Source organism: Zea mays, chromosome 10 (assembly GCF_902167145.1).
Source record: "Zea mays cultivar B73 chromosome 10, Zm-B73-REFERENCE-NAM-5.0, whole genome shotgun sequence".
Taxonomy (NCBI): Eukaryota; Viridiplantae; Streptophyta; class Magnoliopsida; order Poales; family Poaceae; genus Zea; species Zea mays.
Window position 1 is genome coordinate 60,125,408 of NC_050105.1, and position 27,843 is coordinate 60,153,250.

At 49.9% G+C, this 27,843-nt stretch overlaps 1 protein-coding gene across 4 annotated transcripts in view; it reads left to right on the forward strand.

Annotated features, from left to right (window-relative positions):
* LOC100193884 (uncharacterized) overlaps positions 1-11,881 on the forward strand; it is a 29,356-nt gene extending 17,475 nt beyond the window's left edge. The window contains exons 9-15 of one of the 4 annotated variants that reach the window (NM_001176801.1): positions 3,261-3,314; positions 3,418-3,477; positions 3,571-3,633; positions 11,121-11,204; positions 11,313-11,372; positions 11,476-11,541; positions 11,630-11,881. In NM_001176801.1, the coding sequence (NP_001170272.1) occupies positions 3,261-3,314; positions 3,418-3,477; positions 3,571-3,633; positions 11,121-11,204; positions 11,313-11,372; positions 11,476-11,541; positions 11,630-11,685 (443 nt within the window). In that variant the 3' untranslated portion in view covers positions 11,686-11,881. Of the gene's footprint in view, positions 1-3,260; positions 3,315-3,417; positions 3,478-3,570; positions 3,634-5,638; positions 6,092-7,597; positions 7,976-11,120; positions 11,205-11,312; positions 11,373-11,475; positions 11,542-11,629 lie in introns of those variants that run through there. The other 3 variants (XM_035962909.1, XM_035962910.1, NM_001138961.1) reach the window with 3 other exon arrangements.
* Positions 11,882-27,843: the final 15,962 nt, after the last annotated feature.

Genomic DNA, 27,843 nt, shown 5'->3' on the forward strand with positions numbered 1-27,843 from the left:
TCTTGTCAGGATTGTATCGTTTTCCATTTTTGTGCCATGTCATCTGTTTTGCGGATTCCTCTGTCATGTATAGACGCTGGATCCTCGGTACGAACGGAAGGTGCCGTAGGATTGTCAAGGGGATGTCGAGCTGCCTCTTCTGTCCATCACCAGAGTCTACCTCCATGAACCTAGACGATTTACACTTGGGACAGTACTTTGCCTCCGCGTATTCTTTGCTAAATAGCACGCAGCCCTTCGGACAAGCATGAATCTGCTCATACGTCATCTTGAGTGCACGAAGGAGTTTCTGTGCCTCGTACATGCTCTTTGGCCGAACGTGATCATCCGGAAGCAGGCTCCCAATAACTGTCAACAAACCATCGAATGCGTCTCTACTCATGCTGTACTGCGACTTGAACGCCAATACACGCCCAATGGCATCCAGTTGAGAAACCTTTGTCTGCCCGTGAAGGGGCTTCTGTGCCGCATCGAACATGTCGTAGAACGCCTTTGCAGTCGGCTCTGGCTCGTCATCCATACATCCTCCCGTGTACTGTGCCTCCTGATAGTCGTTCAACATATCCGCTACCCCCGCATCCGTGTCATAATCGTCGACACGTTGTCTTAACACCTCCTCTCTCGTACGATGCGCTTCACCATGAAATATCCACCGAGTATAGCCCGACGTAAATCCATTCTTCCAAATATGTTCTACCATGGCCTTCTTTGGTTTTCTTTTCCGGTTGGCGCATTTGCTGCACGGGCATGGGACTAGACTCGCTCCTTTAGCAGCTTCGCCATATGCCCGTTTCACAAAATCATCGGTCTTTCTAATCCATTCAGTGGTGACATCGTTCCTTCCTCTACGGCCCGTGTACATCCACTCACGGTCCTCCATCCTCTAACAAAAGCCTAGCAACAGAAAATTTCGGCAGCACCTCCCCTGCACAGGGAGGTTTCGAAATCCTGTAAATAAAACTATCAGCACGATGGCTGACATCCACACATAATTCAATGGTACGATAGCCGGCAATCAACAATACTACATATTAACCTAATCATACACGTATATAATTAACTCAATATTAAAACCAATCATTCCATATAAATCATAAACGTAGAACATAAAGCAAGCAATCACCTTGGAGGTTTGGTCGCGGGCGACACGACGGGGCGTGGGCGAGACGATGGGTCGCTGGTGAGGCGCCGGGCGGGCGAGGGCACGACGGGGGAACGGCGGGTGCGGGCGAGGGGCATGGCGGCGCGGCTGCGGGCACGACGAGTGCGGTGGGCACGGGTGAGGGGAACGACGAGGGGCACGGCGACGCGGGCGCGGGCACGGGCACGGCGAGCGTGGCGGGCGCGGGTGAGGGGCACGACGGGCACGACGGCGTCGGCGCGGGCACGGCGGGCGCGGGCACGGCAAGCGTTGCGGGCGCGGGTGAGGGGCACGGCGGCGCGGGCGCGAGGTCGCGGCGGCGGTGGGCAGGGGCGCGGTGGGCGAGGGAGCGGCGGCGACGCATGAGAGTGAGAGAGTGAGGAAGAAAGCACTGACAGTTGGTATGTACGCGTGCTTTGTCGAGTGCCCGTGATCTGGCACTCGGTAAAGATTTTTTTTAATTCTAAAATACGCTTTGTCGATGCCAGATCGCTGGCACTCGGCAAAGTAGTCTTTGCCGAGTGTGCCCTGGGCGACACTCAACAAATATTCTTTCATTATTCTTTGCCGAGTGCCACACAGCTGACACTCGGCAAAGCCTACTTTGCCGAGTGTCAACCATCTGACACTCGGCAAAGTACATTTGTATTTTTTTTATTTTCCCAACCAAATTTTTTGTGTTGTGTTCCTACACGATGTAGACCTACATGTACCATTTTGGGACAATTATAACTGTGTTTTCAATAGCTAGTAGATTTAGTTCGTTTATTTGGATTTCTTCGGAAAATTCAGATTTGAACTGCAGGTCACTCGAAACTTGGAAAACCGTGCATGCAAAAATGATATCCATGCTACTTAGCACAAGTTACAATCGATTTCAGGAGCGGACCGAAAACTTCGAGCACCATGTTCACTCAACATGGCCGTGAACTTGCCATCCAGCTGTTTAAAAATTTTATAAAACACAAACAAACTCAGAAAATCATGAAACTTGTCCACGTGTCATGATATCACATGTAGAGGCTGTGATAAAAAATTTAGAATGTTTGGAGAAAGTTGTGAGACAGTATGTGTAGAAAACTAAGAGAACTACACATGAAATCATAGAGTTTCAATGTGGATCTCTTAGGTTTGTACACATAGTGCGTCACAGCTTTCTCGAATTTTTTTCAAATTTTTATCACAGCCTCTACATATGATATCATGACACGTGGATAGGTTTCATGATTTTCTGACTTTGTGTGTGTTTTATACAATTTTTAAACACCTGGATGGCAAGTTCACGGCCATGTGGAGTGAGCATGGTGCTCGAAGTTTCCGGTCCGCTCCTGGAATCGGTCGTAACTTGTGCTAAGTAGCATGAATATCATTTTTGCATGCACTGTTTTCCAAGTTTCGAGTGACCTGCAGTTCAAATCTGAATTTCCCGAAGAAATCCAAATAAACGAACTAAATCTACTAGCTATTGAAAACACAGTTATAATTGTCCCAAAACGGTACATGTACACTACATAGTGTAGGAACATACCACAAAAAGTTTGGTGACCAAAATAAAAAAATAAAAATATGCTTTGCCGAGTGTCCACAGAAGACACTCGGTGAAGACCTCTTTGCCGAGTGCCAGTTATTTGACACTCGAAAAAAGAATCTGCTTTGCCGAGTGTCTGCTTTCGGCCCTCGGCAAAGACTAACAGCCGTCAGATGTAGACGGCCGCTAACGGCCCTTTGCTGACAGCCGTCTTTGCCGAGTGTTTGCCTCTCGGCAAAGGGCTCTTTGCCGAGTGTCCTGCACTTGGTAAACTGGATCGTTACCGAGCGTAGGACTTTGCCGAGGGCGACACTCGGCAAAGCAGTCTTTGCCGAGTGCCCGATAAAAAGCACTCGGCAAAGGCCCGGATTCCGGTAGTGTTTACAACTTTGGTGTCATTTGTTTTACGAATATATTTGGAACAATAGTGTTGTTATGGTAACATTTATTTATTTATCTATGATCTTACATCTAAGGCCGTTTCTTCTTTGACTTTTAATTACTTAAGACTAATGTTTCATTTATTATTCCACTTTTTTACAATTGTAATTATATATCATTAATATGTTTTGTCTTTTTAAATTATTGTAGTGGAACAACCATATGTTATCAACAACGAACAACAGATTATGGAGGAACAACCAGGTAAATATAACCTTTCCAATTAGAGACCACTCGAGAAAAAGGTCTAGTGTTGAACTAACACTTGTGATGCTATATGATATCTAATATATATTGATTTCTCTAGGTGTGGAGAACCAACAAAATGTTGCAGTTAATCAGCAACACAAACCAGACGAACAAGCAGGTATATATATGATATAACTCATCCAATTAGAGATCCTTCAAAAAGTGCAGTTGAGAAAGTAAAATTTCTATGACATAATATTTCTGTACGTAGGCATAATGCAAGAACAAAACATTGGAAATGCTTTAGAAGAAAATGTGCCAGAGGATCCTACAGGTTTGTTACTTCTTTGGTATTTTCTTGTTATTATATATGTTTTTATATTATTTCCAAAATAATTTACACAGCAAGAAATCAGGTTTTTCCACACACATGCATAAGAGCCAGATATACTAGAATTAATAGGGAATGGAGGTGAAAGCAGGGTTTTTTGTATTTCACTTTTCTTGCAATAGATCAGATGAATGTGACCTTCTATTCACATTAACAAATTGAAATAGGAGGCTCTGTTATCAACATTGGGCTTTGCAAATAATGTGAATAATCCTTAGATTTTTATCGTCTTCTCAATAATTTGGCCACTATAAAAGTCCCCTTTTTCATATTTGTTTTTTACTTTGATTTTGTAAAGCTCCTTCCTTAGACAAATTTATGGTATGTGTATATCTTATTTAAAACTATCCCAAAAAGTAAAACATATGGAGAAGAAGGGTGCGAGGAAAGAGTACATCAAGTATATTGCTTATGTTGCACATGTTGCCTTGTTAAAAGCCTTGCATAAGAAAATATAGAGTAAACTCATAATTAGAAAACAAGCACAACAATTTTATAAACAAGTACAACATTTAGGATCACCACTACAAGTTATGAACACCCCTTGAACTCTCCTTGAACTTAGGATCCCATAAGTATTGTCATGCCAATGCCATAAGCAAAATTTTGAAATACAGTTGCGGGTAGAGATTTATAAACCAATAAATTTCAATAATACGAAAAGTATTTTAGGAGATAGGGCATTTAACTTTTGAAGGTGGTCAAAAAATAAGTATCTCCTAAAATGTCTAGACAACTTTTTTTGACACAACCAACTATTTTAAGAGGTAACCAGATAAAGCCCTTCTCTATAAATAGATTCGGAGTATCCCATACTTTGGAGGTCTTCTTATGTTGGATGCATATGTAAATATAGTATTTAGAAAGATGTCCCACTTGTCAATAAATATATAATTTATAATGGTGGCTCACTTAAGAAGCCTACCTCTATAAATTAATCTACAAAAAATGAGCTTCACAAAAGTGCTGCTTAGGCAAAAAAGGACCAAAGCTCATAAGGATTCCGAAGTTACCAACCATAACTAGTCGCATCCTATCCTAACCCTAAGCTCATAGACACACATACTCATTGTTCTATCGACTACCATCTTCTCCCACTCTTCTCCTACAATGATGCCCTCTGTCACAAGCCCACAAGACTGTCACCTCCCCTGACCCCGTCTTCTCCATTTGGTCTTTCATTCTTGATTTTTAAAGGGGGAGGTGTCTCATGTGGATCAACATCTAAGATCCATCTCATCTTTCTCCATCATAGGTAGCTAGTGCACACATAGAGGATGGGCTCTCAGATCTAGTGGGATAGACTTGCCTTGTTTGTCCAACATAGTTCTTTTTCTTCATTGTCGTTGGTTCAAGCGAACATGGTGGTTATGCCAACATCTCGTCCTCTTTGACTCAATGTTAGGATGGCTCATGTGGCCATGGTTATCAACCCTACTATAGTTTTCTATCTTCCTCATTTTCCCAACCAAGATCCACCATCACCAAGTGAGCTATCGCTAGCCTCATCCACCTTATGTCTATCTCCTTGCAGATCTATAGTGGAGATGGCATGGGTGGAGATACAACTTTGATTATGGTGGAGCTGGAAAGGGCTATCGGGTTTGATCTATGGCAAAGACAGTGGGATGGATGGTTTGATCTACGATAGAGATAATGCTGGCACACATTTTTTTGGTCTTGGTGTCCAACTCGACAGGCTCAGTAGGCTTGGCAACAAATTTCATGAGCTCAATTGGCTCATGGGTGAGTGTTGATTATGGGCTCAATTTTTTGTTTTTAATTCATTTATTGGGCCGGCATTACATTTTTAGAGGCAAGCATTGCAAAAAAAGGGGACAACGCCTGAATGAACCTTATACAAATACATTGTCAATAATTCTTGCAAGAGATAGCAAGAGCAGTGCCTTTAGCACGAATGATTGTGAGGTCGGTGACTTTGGTGTAGGAGAAAGGTGGAGGATGAAGACCCAAACTTTGGAAGGTATATATGCCACAAGTACAAAGGGAAGAGCCTTCAAACCTCCTAGCAATATGCATTGAGGTAGACAATGTGTCACATAGGTGGGCTTCATGAGGATTTTCACATTGACGATGCTTGAGCAAGCAGGAGGAGATGATGATGTGTTTTTTAATAGCTAGTCGACAGCTAGATGGCCTTAGGGTTTAGTTCGGATGGATGGCCTAGATTTGATTCACATTGATACATGATACTTATTCCAGACTACAAAAAACATTACTATATGCGGTGTACGACATGCATATCACCATACTTTATGGTGTTGTACTAATACGAGTAAACGATCAATAACCTTCGCTGGATGAAATGGGCATGGGAGTTGTGACATCGATATAATATATTGTGTGCACTAGAGAAATAAATCAATTTACAAACAGAATCATTGTATGAACAAAGTTCTTGTGAACTTCAAATCACATCTAGCCTAGTGGATATTGTAGTTGTTCCAAGAGATGTGATTTTTATTGCCAGATCATAAAGTGAACTAATTGTGATGGCAATTTCCATCACTGGATCTAAATGGTGGTGCATCCTTCCACCTTTAAAACAACGATGAAACTTCTTATTGGGTTTTCTAGTGGGTGTTGCTCGCTTAAAATGTAGGTTTGGAGTACCATCTTTACATAGGTGGACTGATGCACAAACAATGCTTGAGGGAAGTGTTTAATTTGTTTGTTGAAATAGAACTTGGTTTTGCCTGTCTTTCATATCATACTTGGTCTTGAGGTAAGTCATTATTGCCTCAATGTTCCTTATTACTCTGATGATATTCAAATTAATGACATATAATAAATGTTGAGTCTCTATGTGAACCATCATGTGACCTGCCTCGCTTTATATCTCACCACTAGACCATGTTCATTCCTCCTTTGGAGGAAGACCCATTTGCATCCTATATTGATGACTTCTATAGGTCATGGAACAACAAGACCAACAACATATCTTTTATATTGCAGACACAACTCTTCCTCAATTATTGGTTTCCATTATCTCGATCTAAGTGTTTTTAGCACACAACCATGAACTTTGGTTCTAGATCTTAATCAATTGGGTCAACAAATTTTGAGGCAAAATATGTGGTTACAACTATTTTATCTCAATTCTAGAATTCTTCTTATTCCACATAGTTACCAACTATCTCCTCTTGATCATCATTTGGTTGATCATGAGTTTCCATGATGACTGAGCTAGGGTTTTCTAATTTTCCAATGTGATAATGTGCACATGATACATTAGAATTTCCATCTTCATGATGGGTCCTTTAGGGACCATCTCAATTGATGATTGATTTAACTCTTCAGCTTTAGGTTGAGATTCTTTAGCTGATACCTTAAGTATGCAAGTGGTTTGGATCCTTGTCTTACCAAATGTTTCCATGAGACCTTGTCCCAAGTGATAGAAGGCCTCACACTCTTCCTAGTATTGGGAAACACAATAGAGTGGTTACCATGTGGGGGTACTGGTACTCTCTCTGGTGAATCTACTATAGGTATATCTTACCTTGTCGGTCCTTTATGCTTAGTGAAGGCATCTAGTACCTTATTTGCACGATGTTTCAAATATATTATCCTCTGAACTTTGAGTTCATTTTCATTAGTGTGTGGATCTAAGGACCGCATCCCAATTGCATTCCATACAATTTCCTAACACTCTTCTAGATGTCCTCTCCATCTAATGACAAAAAATGCTCCTTGTCAAACATAAAGCTAGCGTATCAAGCCTTATGAATTCCTCGATTGTTAGGGGCCTAAATTGCCAAAGATCTTCAAAACCTTTTGTTTTGAGATCGAGAAAGTGTGTTTTAGGCACAATATGAAGAATAGACGAAGTCAACCTTTGGCGGAAATGGCTAACGAACCTAAAAGAAAGAGCTTCGTCTGAGTATAGGCACAATGAAGGTGTACGCCAAAGCCAGCAACTTCGATGTCGAAAAGCTTCACATGCGAAGCTAAGGGACTCGGAAGACTTGTTCTGCAAGAAAGAAGAATGAGGAAGGACGACATTGCCCCTGTTATATTTGTAAACCATATGTGTAAACTTTATTGGCATACTTGTAATTTCATACAAAGTTGTACCTCTCCCCTATAAATGGAGGAATTGTGCCATGCATAAATTCACCGTTCGAGGGCCCAAAGCTTTGACTAGCTCAGCCTTTGAGGTACCTTCGTGCTATCATTTGTGTAAAGCCGAAGGTATATTTGTAATTGTCAATTACATTGCAAGGAATGAAATGATAAGTGTGGAAATACGAAGTTGAGTTACACATCTCACTTTCTATTATTTACATTTTTTCCTTGTTAATAAATACACATCTATCCCCCTTCATCTCTTCTCTTCAATTGACCTTTGGAGAAGGTTTAATTGAAGGGAGAAGTTTATGGTTTTATAACTTGTGTTGCCTTGTTCTTGACATCCTATAGCAATCAAAAACAAGTGACCAACATCGATCATAGGCTCAAAGTATTTGATTATAGATGGAGTCCCATAACTAACATATATTCCTAGCTTCGGGGATGCCCATTGATGTGCGACTAGGTTGTGGTGTTGGTACAAATACCACAAAAGTAAACATATGAAGATGAGAAATAATTGGTTCTTTTCCTATGCACCATCTATGAGGGGGATCTGTTGTCTTGAGTTAGATCAGTGTTGCAACTTGGAGCACTTCACTACCTCAACAACTGGATGACTAGTTATAATTCTACAAGAACAATCGATTAATCTACTTATTTTTACCAATGATTTAACTAAACCATTTTTTGTATCAACATGTGGTATAGGATGCTCTACCTTAATGTCCATGAATGAGAAATAATCATGAAAACCTTGGGATCTAAACTCACTAGCATTATCCATTTGAATATGGACATAATGTGGTTATCAAGAAAACCTACTCTTAACATGATTATTGGAGAAATAAAAGGCATGATTCCCTGTGGACACAAGTAAACATAGCTCCATATAGTGCACCCACAATTAGTACCATAATGTTCCAAGATAGGCTTGATAGGTGATGAATAGACCCACAAATATGAACATTCTTAATCTTTCATGGTATAGTGTGATTAGTTTCCCTTATTCATATGTGGTGCATATAAAATCTTCAGGATCAAGGACACACTCAAAATCATGGCTAGTATAATTATTGTTGGTCCTTTTCATCATACCCAACCTAGGTGACCAACTAGTCATGTCAAGTATTTATTGAGTAGGTTGATAAAGCTAGATTATGTCGGAACATATTCTTTTGTGGATTTTATGTATGTATAACACAAAGCTATTGACGCTAAGAGGAGTCTTTCCATCACGTATTTATGGTATCCATTGAATCTAGTGTTTAGTAGATATTCAATATCTTGCTTAATCTTGATTTCTATATGAAAACCATGTGATAGCTTTAAAACTCAAAAGGGTATGCTTTTAACCACCATACAAAAGTTCATCCTTCACAATGATTTGGGTACCCATAAGGAGAACCAGAGTGGCACTTTTGGTGCATATGGTAGGAGCATTACTTCCAACGACGGTGACAACATTTCCATTTTTCTTAGTAAATATATGGATTGTATATCTAGTGTTCCAGAGTATTGTATTAGTGATGCCTCTATCTAGTATTAACATAGATTGCAGTTTCCATCAAATGGTTTCCACAAGGTCTACGGAGGGCCGTAGATGCAACAATATTATAGTAACATGCTTTAAGAAAATCAAATTTTCATTATTCCTAGGAAACATTACAGTGGACTTAGGAATTTTGGTGTTTGTAGATGCCCTCTTGGGGTGTACATGTCCAAGGGACTAAAGTTGACACAAGTTGAGAGTGCATTATGACATTGTAGGTACCCAAAACTATCAGTCATTTATAAGGAGGATGTTTGTGATGCGGTTTATTTGAGCATTTTACCAATTTCTTTTGGATCGACAATTTTCATGTCGAGCCTTCAAGCTTCAGGCTTAGTGGTAAAATCAGACTCATGTTGATCTCTATTTGTGTTATTTATTTACGAAGGACTTTTATAGAGTTTAACTAGGTGTTCGGTGGTGCAATAATTTTAGGAGTAACGTCCCTTAACTTCACATCTATGACATTCACCTTGAATTTTCACATGTCTCCTTGTTGGCTTTCACTTTCCTTTTCAGCTTTCGCTACCTCTTCCTTTGAACAATGCACCTTATTTCATTTTCCATGATGCCTCTAATAGTTGTGTGACCTCTCAACAACATTATCATGTGCTTTAGGCAGAACCATGGCCCAATGATTATTTGTGTGACCTCTCAACAACATTATCATTCTGCCACTCTACAAGTAGTAGTCCTGATATTAACTAAAAATACTTGGAGTAGTTCGACTTCCTATATTGTTGTTGCAATTCTATGTTGTTAGCATGAAAGGTGGATATGGTTTTCCTAATTAGTTAGTGTAGGTGATCTTCTAGCCATAAAGGTGTAGCTAAGAGACAATATTATACATGTTAGATTAGTATGGTACCACAGACTTATAGTCTCAAAACATAGGTGGATCATATCATGTTGTGGTATAGGTAGCACAATTAGCTACTACTAGTTGAAGTGGTCCTTCAGGTATTGCCACAATATTAGTGGCTCTTTGTGGGTCCACCCCTATATTCATACTTCATACTCCACGTCTTGGTGGAATTGGCCAAATCCCATGTGTCAGGGGTCACGACACTTTGTCAAGCCCAAGTGGCAGGTGCCAGACATTGGTGCCTATTTGCCTATTTATTGGGGTCGATTTTTGTGTGGGAGAACAAATTTGATTCCCTACATTTTTAGCATTAGGCTCGGTTGAACTCCTGGTGATAACATTCTTATAAATCACGTTTTACGCATATAAGAACAAGGCACAACGGATGGAGACAAAATGAGGATATTTTGTAGTTCACTTTTCTTACATTAAATTAGATGGAAGTGATCTCTTGTTTATACTGACCAATCCAAGGAGGATGCAAGTATGAACACATGACTTTGGAAATATGAATCCTTGAACTTTTGTCTTAGAGAATCTCCAACAAGGTGCCTCAAAATAGTGCCCCCAAATTTAAAATACTATATCATTTAAGACACTAAAAATAAATTGAGCTCCAACCCTTAAACTCTAAATCATATTACGAAATAAATTATATTATTATAAAAATAAAAGGTTGAGGGTGATGTAAAAAACAAGGATACGATACTAATCCGAGGTGTATTATATTTGTGTCACTTCATGATCTCTATATTTTTTGATAAACATTTGTAAAATAAGACATTGTTGAAGTTGTTGTTTTGATGAACCTATATTTTACGGTACTGTTGGAGATGCTCCTACTCTCATTAACATGACTACCATCAAAGTATTGTTTTCATAATTGTTTTTTTAATTTCATACGCTAATGTTTATTTTTTGTAGTTTTTGCTGATATATTCAACTTTCCGCTGAATAATGAACTCATGGATCTCTCAAACATTGAAGACAATCTGGAGGATTCAACAGGTAATATTTTTTTTAGTTCCATGAAATTGGCTTTAGACTATTGATTCAATTCGCTGTATATTTGCTATCTGATAAGCTAATATAAATATATGTTCTTTTTTCCCCTAGGAGTTCAGGATGAACAAACTATAATGAATAATCAACAACTGATTCCGGACCAACAAGCAGGTACGCAATATAAAACGTACCCATCCATCCAGTTTGAGATCTCTGACGCACAAAGTGCAGTAAACAAACAATTTTTTTTCTGTCACAAACTTATGCAATGCAGGATTAGTGCACCAACAGAACCCTGAAAACGCCATAGAAAAAGTTGTTGCAGAGGACGACCCTGCAGGTTCGTTTGTGGCTTCGTTTGTGGTTTCATTTCATTTCCAGTGTATTTACAGGGAGGATTTTGTTTGCTAAGATTTATTCATTTTCAGTACTCGGTGACATATTCAGCTTTCCTTTGAGTAATCAACTTATGGACCTGGACTAAGGTTCTGCATAGCCAATCGCCATGGGAATTGCGTTGCTGATTTATTTTTTTCCAAGATAATGACATGAACCTGTATTTCAACATTCTCTGGTCCAAATCTGTTTTGTTATCGTGAACATAATGCTGTATATACAAGCGTATCGTCTTCTCTGATTATTATATATACATGGTATATATATATAGATGTTCCAGCTGCAGTGTGGCAAATCCCATTTCTGTGAGAAGCCGTTTTGGTGAAGCTGTATTTCATCAAGGCTTGTTCTATCTTTGTAGACGATATGTATATAGATTTATCGATCCACTATGCATGTTATGTTTGAGTTAGAAGAGGAACGAAATACATTAAGACCTTGTTCGTTTGTATCGGATTGTATCCGAAATCGTTTTAGTTAATCAAAGTTTATATAAATTAGAGAAGCAATCCGGTTAGAAATCGTTCCGAACCACCAATCCGGCATAAACGAACAAGCCTAATTATCTTACATTGTCACAACAAGAAAGTCTGGAAGAAACCACGTCATATAGAACAAGTAACCCTACTAACGCGCGCACTGGAAGGAATCAAAATATCAAATATTCGTAAGCTAGACCACTCCGGAAAATCTGAAGCAGCCGTCTTTTTTCGTGTCTAGCACAAATCAAAATGCAAAGTACACAACCGTGAGTACTTTTGAACATAACTTTACATCACTGCTGGTTCAGTAGAACAGTGGCTTATATTACTACACATAGCTAGCTGATCGAGGCATTTAAGTTTTATAGATGGTCAAACATACGTCAGGTACAAAATACTACCTCTGCTCTCGAATATTATGGTCCGCTAGTTTATTTTTAAATTAAAGCGCGACAAATAAAAAAGAACCGAGACAGTATTGTTGAGCGGCAAAACAGCCGCGTGGACGGTCCGGCCCTGAGGCCGAACGGTCCGCGGTCCGGACAGTCCGCACCGTTGGCGCGGATGGTCCGCGCGCGCGAAGGATCGGTTAGAGTTTCGAGTTTTTGTAGGATTTGTTACCTAAAACCGCGGATTTAGCTCAGGATACTGATTGTAACGGGTCCAGACCTCCCCTCTATATATACATAGAGGACTACAGGCGATTAATCATCAATAATCGAATCAATAATCAGTTTACATCTCGTTTTTACCTTAGGCATTAGGAGTAGTTCTAGTTTAGCCTTAGATTAGCCTTCCTCAATCTCAAAATCTCTGATTCTCTTCGGCTCTACGTCGATTAGAGGTGTCTAGGGTGGCCTGTCGACCCTAGACAAGGCCTAGGATCTCTCCTCCCCGACGGAGTCCCTCCCGGGAGCGAGATCTAGCCGCCGCAGGCGAACTCCGCCGCCCCTGCGTACACGCGGACCGTCCGGCCATCAAGCGTGGACCGTCCGGCTCATCAAGTAGGAACTCGAGCCCTGTGCCAGGTCGCGGACCATCCGACCCGTGGCTGTGGACCGTTCGCGCCTCTATAGAGAGCACCGCCGCCGATTCTCAACACAGTTATTGGCACCCGGATCGGCGCCAACACACTTTTTGGTGACTCCGCTGGGGAAATCACATATAGACCTATCAGATCGGCCCTCAATGACCGGTTCAAGGGATAACTCTGACGTCTCCCCCAACAATATCATCGAGCCGACTTGGGAAACCTTGCCGGCTGAAGAACAGCTCCAGTTCAAGAAGCACAAGGAGCAGCTGATCCAAGAAGTGAAAGCAAAATTCCTGGCCAACTTCAAGGTGGATAGGAACAATAAAGTCGTTCGGCAACTGGCGACGGATCTGGCTTCGCTCCGACCTACTACGACTACCCCTGAGGTAAGCGACAGAAACGAGCTCCAATCTCTTAAAGCTTATATAGATGAATAGCGAGACCAAATGCAAAATATTATAGGAGGTATGCAAAATGATTATAGAAGGCTAGTACGTGCGTTTGATAAATCTACTATTGCAAATTTTCCTTCGCACGAGGTTGAATTAAGGGAAACACGTCTAATTCATCGGCTACAGGTTGTCACGACCAGTCACATCCCCTTTATGGGATGCCGATAGACATGTACCCTGGGCAACCACAACCTCCTGCGCATATCGGCAATAAATTTGCCAATATGCACATGTCCGGAACGTCCGCACGTGAGCATGGACGGTTCGGGCCAGCGGTGGCCGGTCCTATTTTTAGAAATGAATTACCGAGATATGCACCCGAGCCACCACATACCGCGCAAACCCTAAACTACCCAGTCGGACCGTCCGCATACAGTGATGGATGGTCTGCATACAGCGACGGATGGTCCGACCATATGGCCAGACAGTCCGCACATACAACCGGACGATCCGCGTATCTAACCGGACGATCCGCGTCAGAGTTTTTTGAGGAAGATTGTTACCCAAATCGTCATCCATCCCAGCTAAATTTCCCATCATATCCTACAGCACCCAGCACCATAATACAACATTCCAAACACATGGGGGTGAGTTCTTTTCGGCCCATAGAAGGCCGGAAAGAGACGATCGTTCCTATGAACCACATAGGGAAAATATTAATACACCACAGAACTCAAACCAATGGGGGAAAGACAACATGCTAGTATCCAAACAACCTAACCAATATTGGACCAAAGAGCCGGTGGTGTCCCACCGGCTGCTATCGATATATTAAGGGAAGAGATAGCCGAGGCGTTCCGAGATAAGCTCGGAGTAAGCATGGTCCCTGGGTGTAGTCATATCGGAGACCTTATGACAGTCGATTTGACCATCACCCATACCCACAGGGAACTAGGATACCCGAATTCGCAATTTTTTTGGGTGACCAAGGAAAAAGCACACGCGAACACATAGGCCAGTTTTTAGCACAATTAGGAGAATTGGCCGACACAGAGGCATTCCGTGTGCGTTTATTTTCATTATCTTTAACAGGAACCGCATTCGCATGGTATGCCAATGCCACATTACCTCCTAATTCTATTTTGTCATGGGGGATTTAGAGCAAAAATTCCATGATCACTTCTTTTCCGGTGACTATGAGTTAGATTTGGTAGACTTAGTGGCCCTGCTACACGGGAAAGACGAATCGGTTAATGATTACATCCGGAGATTTTGAGATACAAGAAACCGATGCTTTCAAATTCATTTGGCAGAAAAATAGCTAGCGGGATTAGCCTTTAACAAGTTGCGATATTATTTAAAAGAAAGATTGGAAGGCATCTAGTTTTTACGCTACCACAGTTACATCAGAGAGCTTTTGCTTGTGAAAGCCGAAGAAAAGAAACTGCCAAAACGACTTGTCACAACGTCCACATAATAGAATGCGACCAGAGTAGCTCGGACGACGAGTCAAAAGAGGTTTACGCTGTTGAAATGGTTTGGCCTAAGCAGGCCAAATCTTCGGCTTGTTCCTTCTTACAGCCGGATCAAAAGAAACGGCAGGAGGAAGTTAAATTTACATTTAATGTTGGCAAATGTGACAAGATATTCGATGAACTACTCAAAATGGCAACAATAAAATAAATCATACTGTTCCACCCGCCGACGAACTAAAACGTCGTGCATACTGCAAGTGGCACAACTCATTTTCTCATGCCACTAATGATTGTAATGTATTCCAACGACAGATTCAATCAGCCATTAACAAGGGACGATTGAAATTTCAGGAAATGCAGGTGGACACGGAGCCCTTTCCAATAAATATGATCGACTTCGATGGCAAAAAAGTCCTGATTCGGCCTAACGCCGCCGATAAGGGCAAAGGCAAGGAGGTCATCATCGGCGACGCGCGAAAGGCCGATGAAAATGATAAAAGCTCCCACAGAAAGGTGGTGGCGGAGAGGACTCCCGATGGAGGTGAGACTCTGAAGGTTACCATCACTACCTCTAACACTGGGGGGCAAGCGCAGGCACAAGCAGGAAACCAGGCACGAGCACTTATTCTGCGCATTGCGGATGGTCCGACGCACAGATACGGACGGTCAAGGACACCACCGGACAGTCCAGATCATTCCAGCGGACGGTCCAGCAATGCCCAGGAGCCACGACGACCACGTACCTTCAAACCACGACGACCAGAAATAGGTACGTGGAAAACTAACACAGTAAAGGCAGTTGGTTGATTGATCAGATCTGCCCCAACCTTTGACCAGTTATTGTCTAAATATGTTAAAAAGAAGGCCGACCCAAGTGACCGCCCAACAAAGCGATCTCGCTCACCCACTCAGGAGCGACAGCAGGCAAGACCGATGGGACCACCTCACCAATCAGGAAAGAAGCAAGGTCATACTGTCCAATTAAGACCTAACTTGCCTGCATGGACACCCCCACCCCCATATCCACATGTGCCATATCCATATATATACATACCACCATCATATGTCCCAAATCAAATGTGGAGTATGCCACTAACATTTGGGATGCCACAGTACCCTGCTTGGGGGACACCCCAAACATTTGTATTCAACAGGATGACACCTCCAGTACAAGACCGATTGAGCACCACTCAATCCGGTCACCAGGCACATGCCCAACAAGATTGCTGGACCACTCGACTACAAAGGCCGACCAATCCGGCAGGGGGCATATACCTACAACAACCAAGAGAACGACAAAAAGGGACATCATCAAAATAGGTATAGTAGATGCCGTTATACAGGGAAATAATGAAGGGCCGATGATTTTTGGTAAATCGGCCAGTACAAGCAAAGAAGGAGACACGACTGCCATCAAAACAGCAGACCCAAAATACTCCATGCCCTGATGGTGCCCATCGGGACTGACACGGTCTCAAAAGCGAAAATTGCAACGCTTGAGAGAAAGAAAAAGGAAGTAGAAAAAATATTTAATGACACACATCCACCACCACAAAAGAGGTGGAGGCCAAAGGCCATTGAAATAAATCAAATGGCCATGAAGACAGAAAATGAGACAACAACTTCACAGCTCTCTGTAGGTACGGTGGATCGTCCAGCTATAAAGGCCGGACCGTCCGGCTGTAAAGGCCGGACCGTCCGGCTATAAAGGTCGGACCGTCCATGGATGACATGGACCGTCCGACTCTTGAGTCCGGACCGTCCGCTCTACGCCAGGACGCCTCCAAGGACGCGCCAATACCTATGGAGGAAGACGACCTACTGGAAGAGGACTTGGTCGATTATGGGGCTATGCCGGAACACTCAGGTATGGACATAAATGTTATTATGTTCTCCGCCGATTGTACTATTATTGGTGACGATGAACCCGTCGTCGATCAATTCAATTTTGGTCCTAAAGAGGCCGCCTTCACTAAGCCAAAAGAACCGGTTAACCATTTGACGCCGCTCTTTGTGCGCGGTCATATTGATGGAATACCGATTGCTAAGATGTTGGTAGATGGAGGGGCGACCATAAATTTGATGCCTTACTCATTGTACAGAAAATTAGGAAAGCAAGACAACGAACTTGTCAGGACCAATACGATGCTCAGTGATGTAGGGACTGACAGTTCGATCAAAGCCAAAAGGAGTCATGTTCGTTGAGTTAATCATCGGGACTAAGATCCTTGCTGCTAGATTCTTCATTGCTAATGTTGAAGGGAATTATAGTCTAATCTTAGGTAGAGATTGTATTCATGCTAATCAATGTATACCTTCTACTTTACATCAAATGTTACTACAATGGGTAGGCGATGACGTGGAACAAGTACATGATGATGCATCGGCCTGCATCACCATGGTCGATGCCCCTATACTTTGGACCTATGAGACCGCTACATGTCTCATAGCAGTTGACTTTTCTGATTATCAATTCATAAGTAAAGATAGGAAAGGCTTCACCCCTATAATGCTAGAGCCGATGGAAATTCGGCTAAATCCCAAGTAAAGTTTAAATGATGAGTACACTCATAAGAAACATGTCCTAGGTCACGGACAGTCTGGTCCCTGAGGCCGGATGGTCTGGTTTTTCATAGGATGGTTCGACCCTTAAGGCCGGGCAAGTGTCGCAGCATGGACCCAGTGTCGTGGATGGTCCGGCCTCCAAAATCGGACGGCCCGCAGCCGCACAGAGATCGTGTAGTTCCTCTAATGGAGGCATAATAGAGGAATTCAGAGATCTTGACAAGTTAGGACAGGGGTTTACATCGGCCGATCCTTTGGAGGAAATCGAAATAGGAGATGGTAAAACTCCAAGGCCGACTTTTGTGAACAAGACCCTGGAGACCGATCCTAGAGATGAAATGATCGGTCTATTAAAAGAATATTCTGATTGCTTCGCTTGGAACTACACCGAGATGCTAGGATTGAGCCAAGAGATAGTAGAGCATCGACTGCCAATTAACTCCGGTTTCAGGCCTTTTAAGCAGAAGCCCAGAACATTTCGTCTAGAATTACTCCCACGAATAAAGGACGAAGTTCACCGCATGCTAGAAGCTAATTTTATTAGACCTTGCAGATATGCAGAGTGGGTCTCCAATATTGTTGTCGGGGACCATAATTAGGGGTACCCTCAAGACTCCTAATTCTCAGCTGGTAACCCCCATCAGCATAAAGCTGCTAAGGCCTGATGGGTGCGACTAAGTCAGGGATCAGTCCATTCGAGCGACTCGATCACGCCTCGCCCGAGCCTAGCCTCGGACAAGGGCAGCCGACCCCGGAGGATTTCCGTCTCGCCCGAGGCCCCCCCTCCGACGGCAAACATATCTCCGGCTCGCCCGAGGCCCTGCCTTCGCTAAGAAGCAACCCTGACTAAATCGCCGCACCGACCGACCAAGTCGCAGGAGCATTTAATGCAAAGGTAGCCTGACACCTTTATCCTGACGCGCGCCCTCCGGCAGAGCCGAAGTGATCGCCGTCACTTCGCCGCTCCACTGACCGGCCTGACAGAAGGACAGCGCCGCCTGCGCCACTCCGACTGTAGTGCCACTTGACAGAGTGAGACTGACAGGCAGTCAGGCCCTGCCAAAGGCACCATAGGAAGCTCCGCTCCGCCCGACCCAGGGCTCGGACTCGGGCTAAGCCCCGGAAGACGGCGAACTCCGCTCCGCCCGACCCAGGGCTCGGACTCGGGCTAAGTCCCGGAAGACGGCGAACTCCGCTCCGCCCGACCCCAGGGCTCGGACTCCGCCCTGGCCTCTGCCGACGACCTCCGCCTCGCCCGACCCAGGGGCTCGGACTCGGCCTCGGCCATGGAAGACAGACTCGACCTCGGCTTCGGAGGAGCCTCCACATCGCCCAACCTAGGGCACAGGCTCGCCACGTCAACAGGAGGCGCCATCATCACCCTACCCCAAACTGACTCGGGCCGCAGGGAACAAGACCAGTGTCCCATCTGGCTAGCTCCGCCAGATAGGCATTGATGGTGTCCCGCATGCTCTGTGACGACGGTGGCTCTCAGCCCCCTTACGGAAGCAAGAGGACGTCAGCAAGGACCCAACCGCTCCGACAGCTGTCCCTCCGCCAGGCTCCATCGCTCCTCCGACGGCCACGACATCACACCAACTGGGTGCCAAAATCTCTCCGGCTGCCACATCGGCATGTACTTAGGGCACTAGCTCTCCCCCGCTAGACACGTAGCACTCTGCTACACCCCCCATTGTACACCTGGATCCTCTCCTTACGCCTATAAAAGTAAGGACCAGGGCCCTCTTAGAGAGGGTTGGCCGCACGGGGACGAGGACGAGACAGGCGCTCCCTTGGGGCCGCTCGCTTCCCTCTCCCGCGTGGACGCTTGTAACCCCCTACTGCAAGCGCACCCGACCTGGGCGCGGGACGAACACGAAGGTCGCGGGATTCCCACCTCTCTCACGCCGGACTCCGGCCGCCTCGCTCCTTCCCCCCTTCGCGCTCGCCCTCGCGCTCGACCCATCTGGGCTGGGGCACGCGGCGACACTCACTCGTCGGCCCAAGGGACCCCCCGGTCTCGGAACGCCGACAGTTGGCGCGCCAGGTAGGGGCCTGCTGCGTGTTGACGAACAGCTTCCCGTCAAGCTCCAGATGGGCAGTCTCCAGCAACCTCTCCAACCCGGGACGGTGCTCCGTTTCGGGAGTCTTGAGTTCATGTCCCTCGACGGCAGCTACGACATGATACTCCTTCCACCGCCGTGCGACAACGACAATGGCGGCCGACAGCCCGCCCGCCGGCGGCGAAATCGATGACGTCTTCCCCGCGTGGCGAAAGAACAACATTCGAGCTCGTTCCGCCTTCTTCCCCACCGACGGAGGGGAAGGCAGGGCAACCAAGGCCAAGCAGGAGGCAGCGCCTCGTCGGCTGTCGAGCAAGTCGACAACGCCGGCACCCCAACGAGGGGTGCACCGGGTATCGACTTCGCGCCTGAGACGAAGACGAGCGCCGTCTCCCCGCGACACGCCAATCCCGAGCAAGTGGACGACGCCAGCGCGCTTGCGAAAAGCTTGCAGGACGTCGCCCTCGTACCTGAGACGACAGTGCAGTCAGTGCTCGACGTGACTTCATCGCCGCTCGTCGACCAAAAGGTACCGACCGATTCCCATCCTACGTCATTTGGATTCAGCCTCAACCCGCCTAGCGACCTCGCTTTGGCGGACGCTCTCGTGGAGGCGAGTCCAAACCCTCTGGGGTTCCGCATGCGGTCGCCTTGGGACCGGTTGACGGACGTCTCGACCTACGGGCCCTCTGGGTCCGAGGAAGACGACGACCCCAGCATCTGTTGGGATTTCTCTGGACTTGGCAACCCCAGTGCCATGCGGGACTTTATGACCGCATGTGACTTCTGCCTCTCCGACTGTTCCAACGGTAGCCGCAGCCTCGACGACGAGGATTGCGGCCCAAGCCGCGAATGTTTCCACGTCGATCTAGGGGGTCCCTCCGAAGGCAATCATCTCGGCATGCCGGAGGACGGTGATCTCTCTGGGCCGGTGCCTCGCGCTGACATCCCACGGGAGCTAGCTGTGGTCCCCGTTCCGGTGGGGGGTCACGACCCACAGCTCGAGCAAGTCCGCGGGGCGCAGGCCAGGTTCGACGAGGGAGCAGGAGCGCTTGAGCCAATCCGTCGGGACGTCGGGCAGGCATGGGCGGGCCAACCCCCGGCCGGAGAAATACGTCACCTGCCCCAGGGTTTCCAGCACCGCGTCGCTGACGACGCCAGGGTAAGGCCGCCACCCGCATCTAGTGGCGTCGGCCAGAACCTGGCTGCAGCAGCGATGCTCCTCCGCGCGATGCCGAAGCCATCCACCACCGAGGGTCGGCGAATCCAGGGGGAGCTCAAGAATCTCCTGGAAGGCGCCGCGGTCCGACGGGCCGAGAGCACTGCCTCCCGAAGGCAAGGATACCCCTCGGAACCTCATGCCGCGACTTCCCGATTCATGCGGGAAGCCTCGGTCTACACTGGGCGCACACGCAACACCGCGCCTGCGGCCCCGGGCCGCCTCGGCAACGAGCACCATCATCGCGACCGTCGGGCCCACCTCGACGAGAGGGTGTGCCGAGGCTATCACCCCAGGCGTGGGGGACGCTACGACAGCGGGGAGGATCGGAGTCCCTCGCCCGAACCACCCGGTCTGCAGGCCTTCAGCCGGGCCATCCGACGGGCACCGTTCCCGACCCGGTTCCGACCCCCGACTACTATCACAAAGTACTCGGGGGAGACGAGACCGGAACTGTGGCTCGCGGACTACTGCTTGGCCTGCCAGCTAGGTGGAACGGACGACGACAACCTCATCATCCGCAACCTCCCCCTGTTCCTCTCCGACACCGCTCGCGCCTGGTTGGAGCACCTGCCTCCGGGGCAGATCTCCAACTGGGATGACCTGGTCCAAGCCTTCGCCGGAAATTTCCAGGGCACATACGTGCGCCCCGAGAATTCCTGGGACCTCCAAAGCTGCCGGCAGCAGCCGGGAGAGTCCCTCCGGGACTACATCCGGCGGTTCTCAAAGCAGCGCACCGAGCTGCCCAACATCACCGACTCGGATGTCATCGGCGCGTTCCTTGCCGGCACCACCTGCCGCGACCTGGTGAGTAAGTTGGGTCGCAAGACCCCCACCAGGACGAGCGAGCTGATGGACATCGCCACCAAGTTCGCCTCTGGCCAGGAGGCGGTCGAGGCTATCTTCCGAAAGGACAAGCAGCCCCAGGGCCGCCCATCAGAAGATGCTCCCGAGGCGTCTACTCAGCGCGGCGCCAAGAAGAAAGGCAAGAAGAAGTCGCAAGCGAAACGCGACGCCGCCGACGCGGACCTTGTCGCCGCCGTCGAGTACAAGAACCCTCGGAAGCCCCCCGGAGGTGCCAACCTCTTCGACAAGATGCTCAAGGAGCCGTGCCCCTATCACCAGGGGCCCGTCAAGCACACCCTTGAGGAGTGCGTCATGCTTCGGCGCCACTTCCACAGGGCCGAGCCACCCGCGGAGGGTGGCAGGGCCCGCGACGATGACAAGAAGAAAGATCACCAAGCAGGAGAGTTGCCCGAGGTCCGCGACTGCTTCATGATCTATGGTGGGCATGCGGCGAATGCCTCGGCTCGGCATCGCAAGCAAGAGCGCCGGGAGGTCTGCTCGGTGAAGGTGGCGGCGCCAGTCTACCTAGACTGGTCCGACAAGCCCATCACCTTCGACGAAGCTGACCACCCCGACCACGTGCTGAGCCCGGGGAAATACCCGCTCGTCGTCGACCCCGTCGTCGGCGACGTCAGGCTCACCAAGGTCCTTATGGACGGGGGCAGCAGCCTCAACATCATCTACGCCGAGACCCTCGGGCTCCTGCGCGTCGATCTGTCCTCCGTTCGAGCAGGCACTGCGCCCTTCCACGGGATCATTCCCGGGAAGCGCGTCCAGCCCCTCGGACGACTCGACCTCCCCGTCTGCTTCAGAACGCCCTCTAACTTCCGAAGGGAGACTCTGACGTTCGAGGTGGTCGGGTTCCGAGGAACCTACCACGCGGTACTGGGGAGGCCATTTTACGCGAAGTTTATGGCCGTCCCCAACTACACCTACCTGAAGCTCAAGATGCCGGGCCCCAACGGGGTCATCACCGTCGGCCCCACGTACAAACACGCGTTCGAATGCGACGTGGAGTGCGTGGAGTACGCCGAGACCCTTACCGAGTCTAAGGCCCTCATCGCCGACCTGGAAAACCTCTCCAAAGAGGTGCCAGACGTGAAGCGTCATGCCGGCAACTTCGAGCCAGTGGAGACGGTTAAGGCCGTCCCCCTCGACCCCAGTGGCGACGCCTCCAAGCAGATCCGGATCGGTTCCGGGCTCGACCCCAAATAGGAAGCAGTGCTCGTCGACTTTCTCCGCGCGAACGCCGACGTCTTCGCGTGGAGTCCCTCGGACATGCCCGGCATACCGAGGGATGTCGCCGAGCACTCGCTGGATATTCGGGCCGGAGCCCGACCCGTCAAGCAGCCTCTGCGCCGATTCGAAGAGGAGAAGCGCAGAGCGATAGGCGAGGAGATCCACAAGCTGATGGCGCGAAGTCCATAAAAGAGGCGAAAGGCGTCAAGATCAACCCCGAAAGGTAGATCCTCGCGGTGCCCCAGGGCATGGTCTTGGGGTTCATCATCTCCAAGCGGGGCATCGAAGCCAACCCGGAGAAGATCGCGACCATCGCACAGCACCCCAAGCCCTTGCTGGGGGCACCCGGGGGCTACACGCACCCTCGGGAAAGGCCGCTTGTCATCGCCAAAGTTCTGGAGCCCGGAACGTACAAGCTGGCCGGCGGTCAAGGCGAGGTCTATGGCAACGCTTGGAACATCCAACAGCTACGTCGCTTCTACCCTTAAGATGTTTTCAAGCTGTTCGTATACCTCGCTCCCACAAAAGTCTCAGCCGTCAAGGAAGGGTCAACCTCGCCTCGGCAGAGCCCGACCCTCCCTTGGGGGCTAGAAAGGGGGGAACCCCTCTGCGTCAAGATCGTCCAAAATTTTCGGTCAAAAAGGCTTTTGCGTTCTCCCGGCTATGTCAGAGACAGGGCCCCAAGGAGCAAACGTGGGTGCATGTAAGTGGCAAGGCCGACTGAGCCGAGGGATTCCTATGCCTCCGGGTTAGGGACACCTTCACTCATCACCCGCCACGAAAAATGACCCCTACTCGGGAAGCCACCCTGTTATTGACAGGCAAAGCCGGACACGCAAAATAAAAGGAAGAGTACGACTTCATGCAATGGAAACAAAGTGTTCAGGCCTCAGCGGCCGCAGGAAGACACACGCGCATCCAACAGAAACTGTTCCAACAGAGTTAGGCGTCGCCTTGGGAAGGAGCCACGCCTTCAGCTCCGTCCCTGCCTTCGGTAAGGTCCATCTCGGCTTCCGGCGACGGCACAGGGGGGAGGATCTCCGCCTCAAAGGTGGTCGCCAGCACTGCGCTCGGACCCGCGGCGACCGCGTCGAGCCGCTGGACTTCCGCCAGGGTAGCTTCGTCTTCGTCAGGAAGACAATACCCCTCACTAACCCGCTCCAGGTCCACAACGTAGTGGGAAGCGAGCACGGCGAAGGCCCGCCTGACGCCGTGGTGTAGCGCCTCGCGGAGTCTGCCGCGCGCGTGATCACCCAAGGCTTGAATGCGGCTTTGAGGGGAGCTTCCTGAGGGGACGTCGCCGGAGCCAAGGATCCGATAAACGTCCGAGACGGCTTCGGACATGGCCGCGAGGTCGGCCTCCCTCTGCTCGGCCGCCCTGGCAAGCGCCTCGGCAAGCGCCTTGGCAGACTCATCGAGGGCGGACTCGAGCTCTGCGAACAGCCAGAAGAAAGATCTCAAACACAAGCAGAGGAAACAAACAAGAACAAGAACCAAGGATGGCCAAGGCGTACCTTCGGCTCGGGCACGCTGCTTTGAGGCCGCGACCTGGGCTGCGGCTAAGTCGGCTGCGAGGGTTTCGGCCCGGCTTTCGGCCTCGGCAGCCCGGCCCCAAGATTGGTCCCGCTCCTCGACGACCTGGACGAACTCCGACCGCTGCCGTTGCGCCTCTGCGCGCGCCGCGGCCGCCTCCGCGCGCGCCGCTGCCGCCTCGGCTCTCAGGTCAGTGCAGAGCAACTGGAGGTCCGCTACCTCGGCACCCTGCTGAGAAAGGCGCGCAGTAGCCCCGGCGAGCGAGGTCCTCAGGGACCGCAGTGAGCCCCAGACATCGACCTCGCGGCGGATGAACGACGACTTGGCGGCGCTCCGATCCGTCAGATCCTGAGGGAAGGAAACGGGGCGTCACGAAGAACGCCTCGGTCACAGAAGAGAAAAGGTATGCCTGAAACCGTTACCTGGAGGATTTTGGGGACGTCCCTACAGAAAACCTCCAGCGACGACCGGAGCGACCCCACCGTTGCTTTAGCACACTCGTGGAGCTCATCCCAGGACTGGTCCTCCCGTTCATCGTCGAGAACGAAGACGGGGTCCGAGGCCTCACGGGTCCGGAACCGGAGCAACTGGTGTCGGACCTCAGGGCTCCGCCGCACAGCGATGAGGCTGCCGCCCGGCGGGACAGATCGCGCCTCCCCGCCCACCTCTTCCGAGGCACCGGGCGCCGACGCATCAGCCGTCTCGACGTCGGCAGCAACCGGTCGCTCTCCGACTGGGACGACGGCGACTTCGGTAGCGGCAGGCGCCGGCATGGCCGGCACGACCGGTGGGCTCGAGACCACGTCGGCGTCAGCCGCCTCCCCTATCACAATGGCCGCCTCGGCAGAGGAGCCAGCCTCGGGAACCTGCTCCACGGCGACCGGTGCCGCCCGAGCCCCCTGAGGTGGAACGCCATGCGAGAGGGTCGGCTGAACGGCAAGGCCCGGAGCGGCGCTGGCCGCACAAGCCGGCGTCGTCTTAAGGGCCTTCCGGGGTGCCAGGTCGGTCAGGCCATGGCTTCGCTTGCTGAGGAGAAAAGAAAAATCACGGCCGGGACATATGAATGGAAAGCCAGGACGAAGACATTCCGAGATACTTACCCGCTCCGGGCCATGATCCACCGTGCCTGGGGGGAAGTCTCTTGGATCCCGGCCCCTGGAACCGCCGCCGAGGTCCGCTTCGCTGGCAACTTCGGCATCGCCCTCGCTTTGGACGCCCGGGGGGCAGATTGCCCAGGCACTGTCACGGTGGCCTGAGGGTCGCCTCCCTGCGCCGCCGGCGCGAGCGGCGGCTCCCGGGGAGCGGACGCCCTGGCCTGGCCCCCCGGGGTCACCTCAGCTCCTCCAGCCGAGGGGTCAGGAGCCCTCTCGGGTTGCCCTCGCCCCTCAGGCCGGGACCCCGACGTCCTGACTCCGGGGACTGACGGCGTCAGCCCGCTCGGGGGCTGGCTTGACGGCTCCTGGCCAAACCCCAAGCCGGGGCTGAGGCCAAGACGGGCGGCCATGTCGTCCTCCTCGTCATCATCTTCATCATCGTCGTCGTCGTCGGGCGTTTCCGGCGACGGCTCCCTCGGGAGCCCCTCCCTCTCCTGCTCGCAACGGAGCTTTTCCAAGGCGTCTCGAGCTCGCCTCCGCTCGCGGGCCCGGGCCTTCTCCGCGTCCTTCTTTTTCTTCTTCTCCTCCACGGCGACCCGCCTCGCTGCTTGGTCCACCGTGTCCTGCGGAACCCGTGGCAGGGAAGGCTTGTGCCACCCCACCTCCTGAAGAAGAGGGGAAAAACCCCAATCGTAAGAACCAGGAGCAACCTGATGTATGAAGAAGGAAGAAGCGGACACTCACGAGAGTCACGCACCCTCGGTCGGGGCGCATCAAAAGCTGGGAGAAGGCGTGGGGGTCCGGCTTCCCCAACGCAACGGACACCCGCCATTGGAGGGCGTCGAAGGGAAGAGGATCAGGGGACATCCGCGAGCCCTCCCAGTCAGCCTCCGGGGTCATCTCCCAAAGCGACAGCCATCGCTCCGCCAAGGGAAGCACCCTCCGACGGTGGATGGCGACAATCACTCCTGCGGCGGTGAGTCCCCCCTTCCGCAACGCCTCCAAGGCCTGGAGAAGGGGCTCGAGGTTCTTCTGTCTTTCGTGCGGGGTCCCGTGGCGCCAAGCATCGGTGGCAGCGGTGACTACTCACTGGGAGAACGGCGGGAGCAACTCTCCGTCGTTCCGGAGGTAGAACCACCGGCGCTGCCACCCCTTGTTCGAGGACGCGAGGATGGCGGGAATATACAGCGACGCCCGCGACTGCCTCAGCAGGAGGGTGCAGCCGCCGGCCCGCACCGCTGCGCGGACTTTCCTCTCCCCCGTCGGCGAGGCAAAAAGCTCCGCGAAAAAGAGATGGGTCCACAAATCCCAATGGGGGGCGATCCCCAAGTACCCCTCGCACACCGCTACGAAGATGGCGGCCTGCGAGATGGAGTTAGGGGTGAGGTTGTGCAACTCCACCCCATAGTGGTACAGGATCGCCCGCATGAAGTGGCCCGCCGGCACACCGAATCCCCGCTCGTGGAAGGAGACGAAGCTCACGATGTACCCCGGCGGTGGGGACGGAGCGGCTCCGCCCACGGGAGGAATCCATTCCGGTCACTGCTCATCAGTGAGAGGACGAAGCAAACCCTCGCCGACCAGATCCTCCAGGTCACTCGCGGTCACCGTGGAAAAGGGCCATGGATCGCGCGGCGAGATGATGGTCACCCGGTCAGCCATCACCAAGCGGAAGGGATGGCGGCGCAAGGGGCGGGAAGGGCGGTTTTCTCTTCTCTGGCTAAGTCTCTCGGGTTGCGAAAACCTAAGAGGGAGGCAGGAAGCGGAGCAAAGAACCGTCACCAGACCCTCTCCCGGGTATATAAAGACCAAGGCGAGACCGGTTCCAACGTTCCGCCCGGACCGGACGCGGGATTCAAAAACGCGAAGCGAAACAGCCGTTCCTCGAAAGGCTCGCGCACGTGCAACGGCCGCCCCGCCGACCACTCGCCCCGTCGCATTAACTCTGCGGCGGGATAGGCGGCGCTTCTGGCAGGAAAAGCGGGCGACGCTTCGCCTTCGGCAAAATAACCGCGCCAAAAAAGGTACGTCGCGTCGTTCGATTTCGTATCCTTTTCCTTTTTTCCTCTTTCTCTCTCTCTCTTGCAACAGGGACCGGGAAAGGGGATACCCCGAAAAGGATCCTTCCCCGTGAAGGAACCAGGCTCCGAGCCTCCTTACTGATCAGAGGTTCGAAGGCTGGCCCCCCGAAGGGTTCAACAGCCGCCTCAGATCGCGTGGGCCCTACACCCACTACTGGTCAGAGGTTCGAAGGCCGGCCCCCCGAAGGGTTCCATGGCCGCCTCAGGCTACTCGGGCTCCGCGC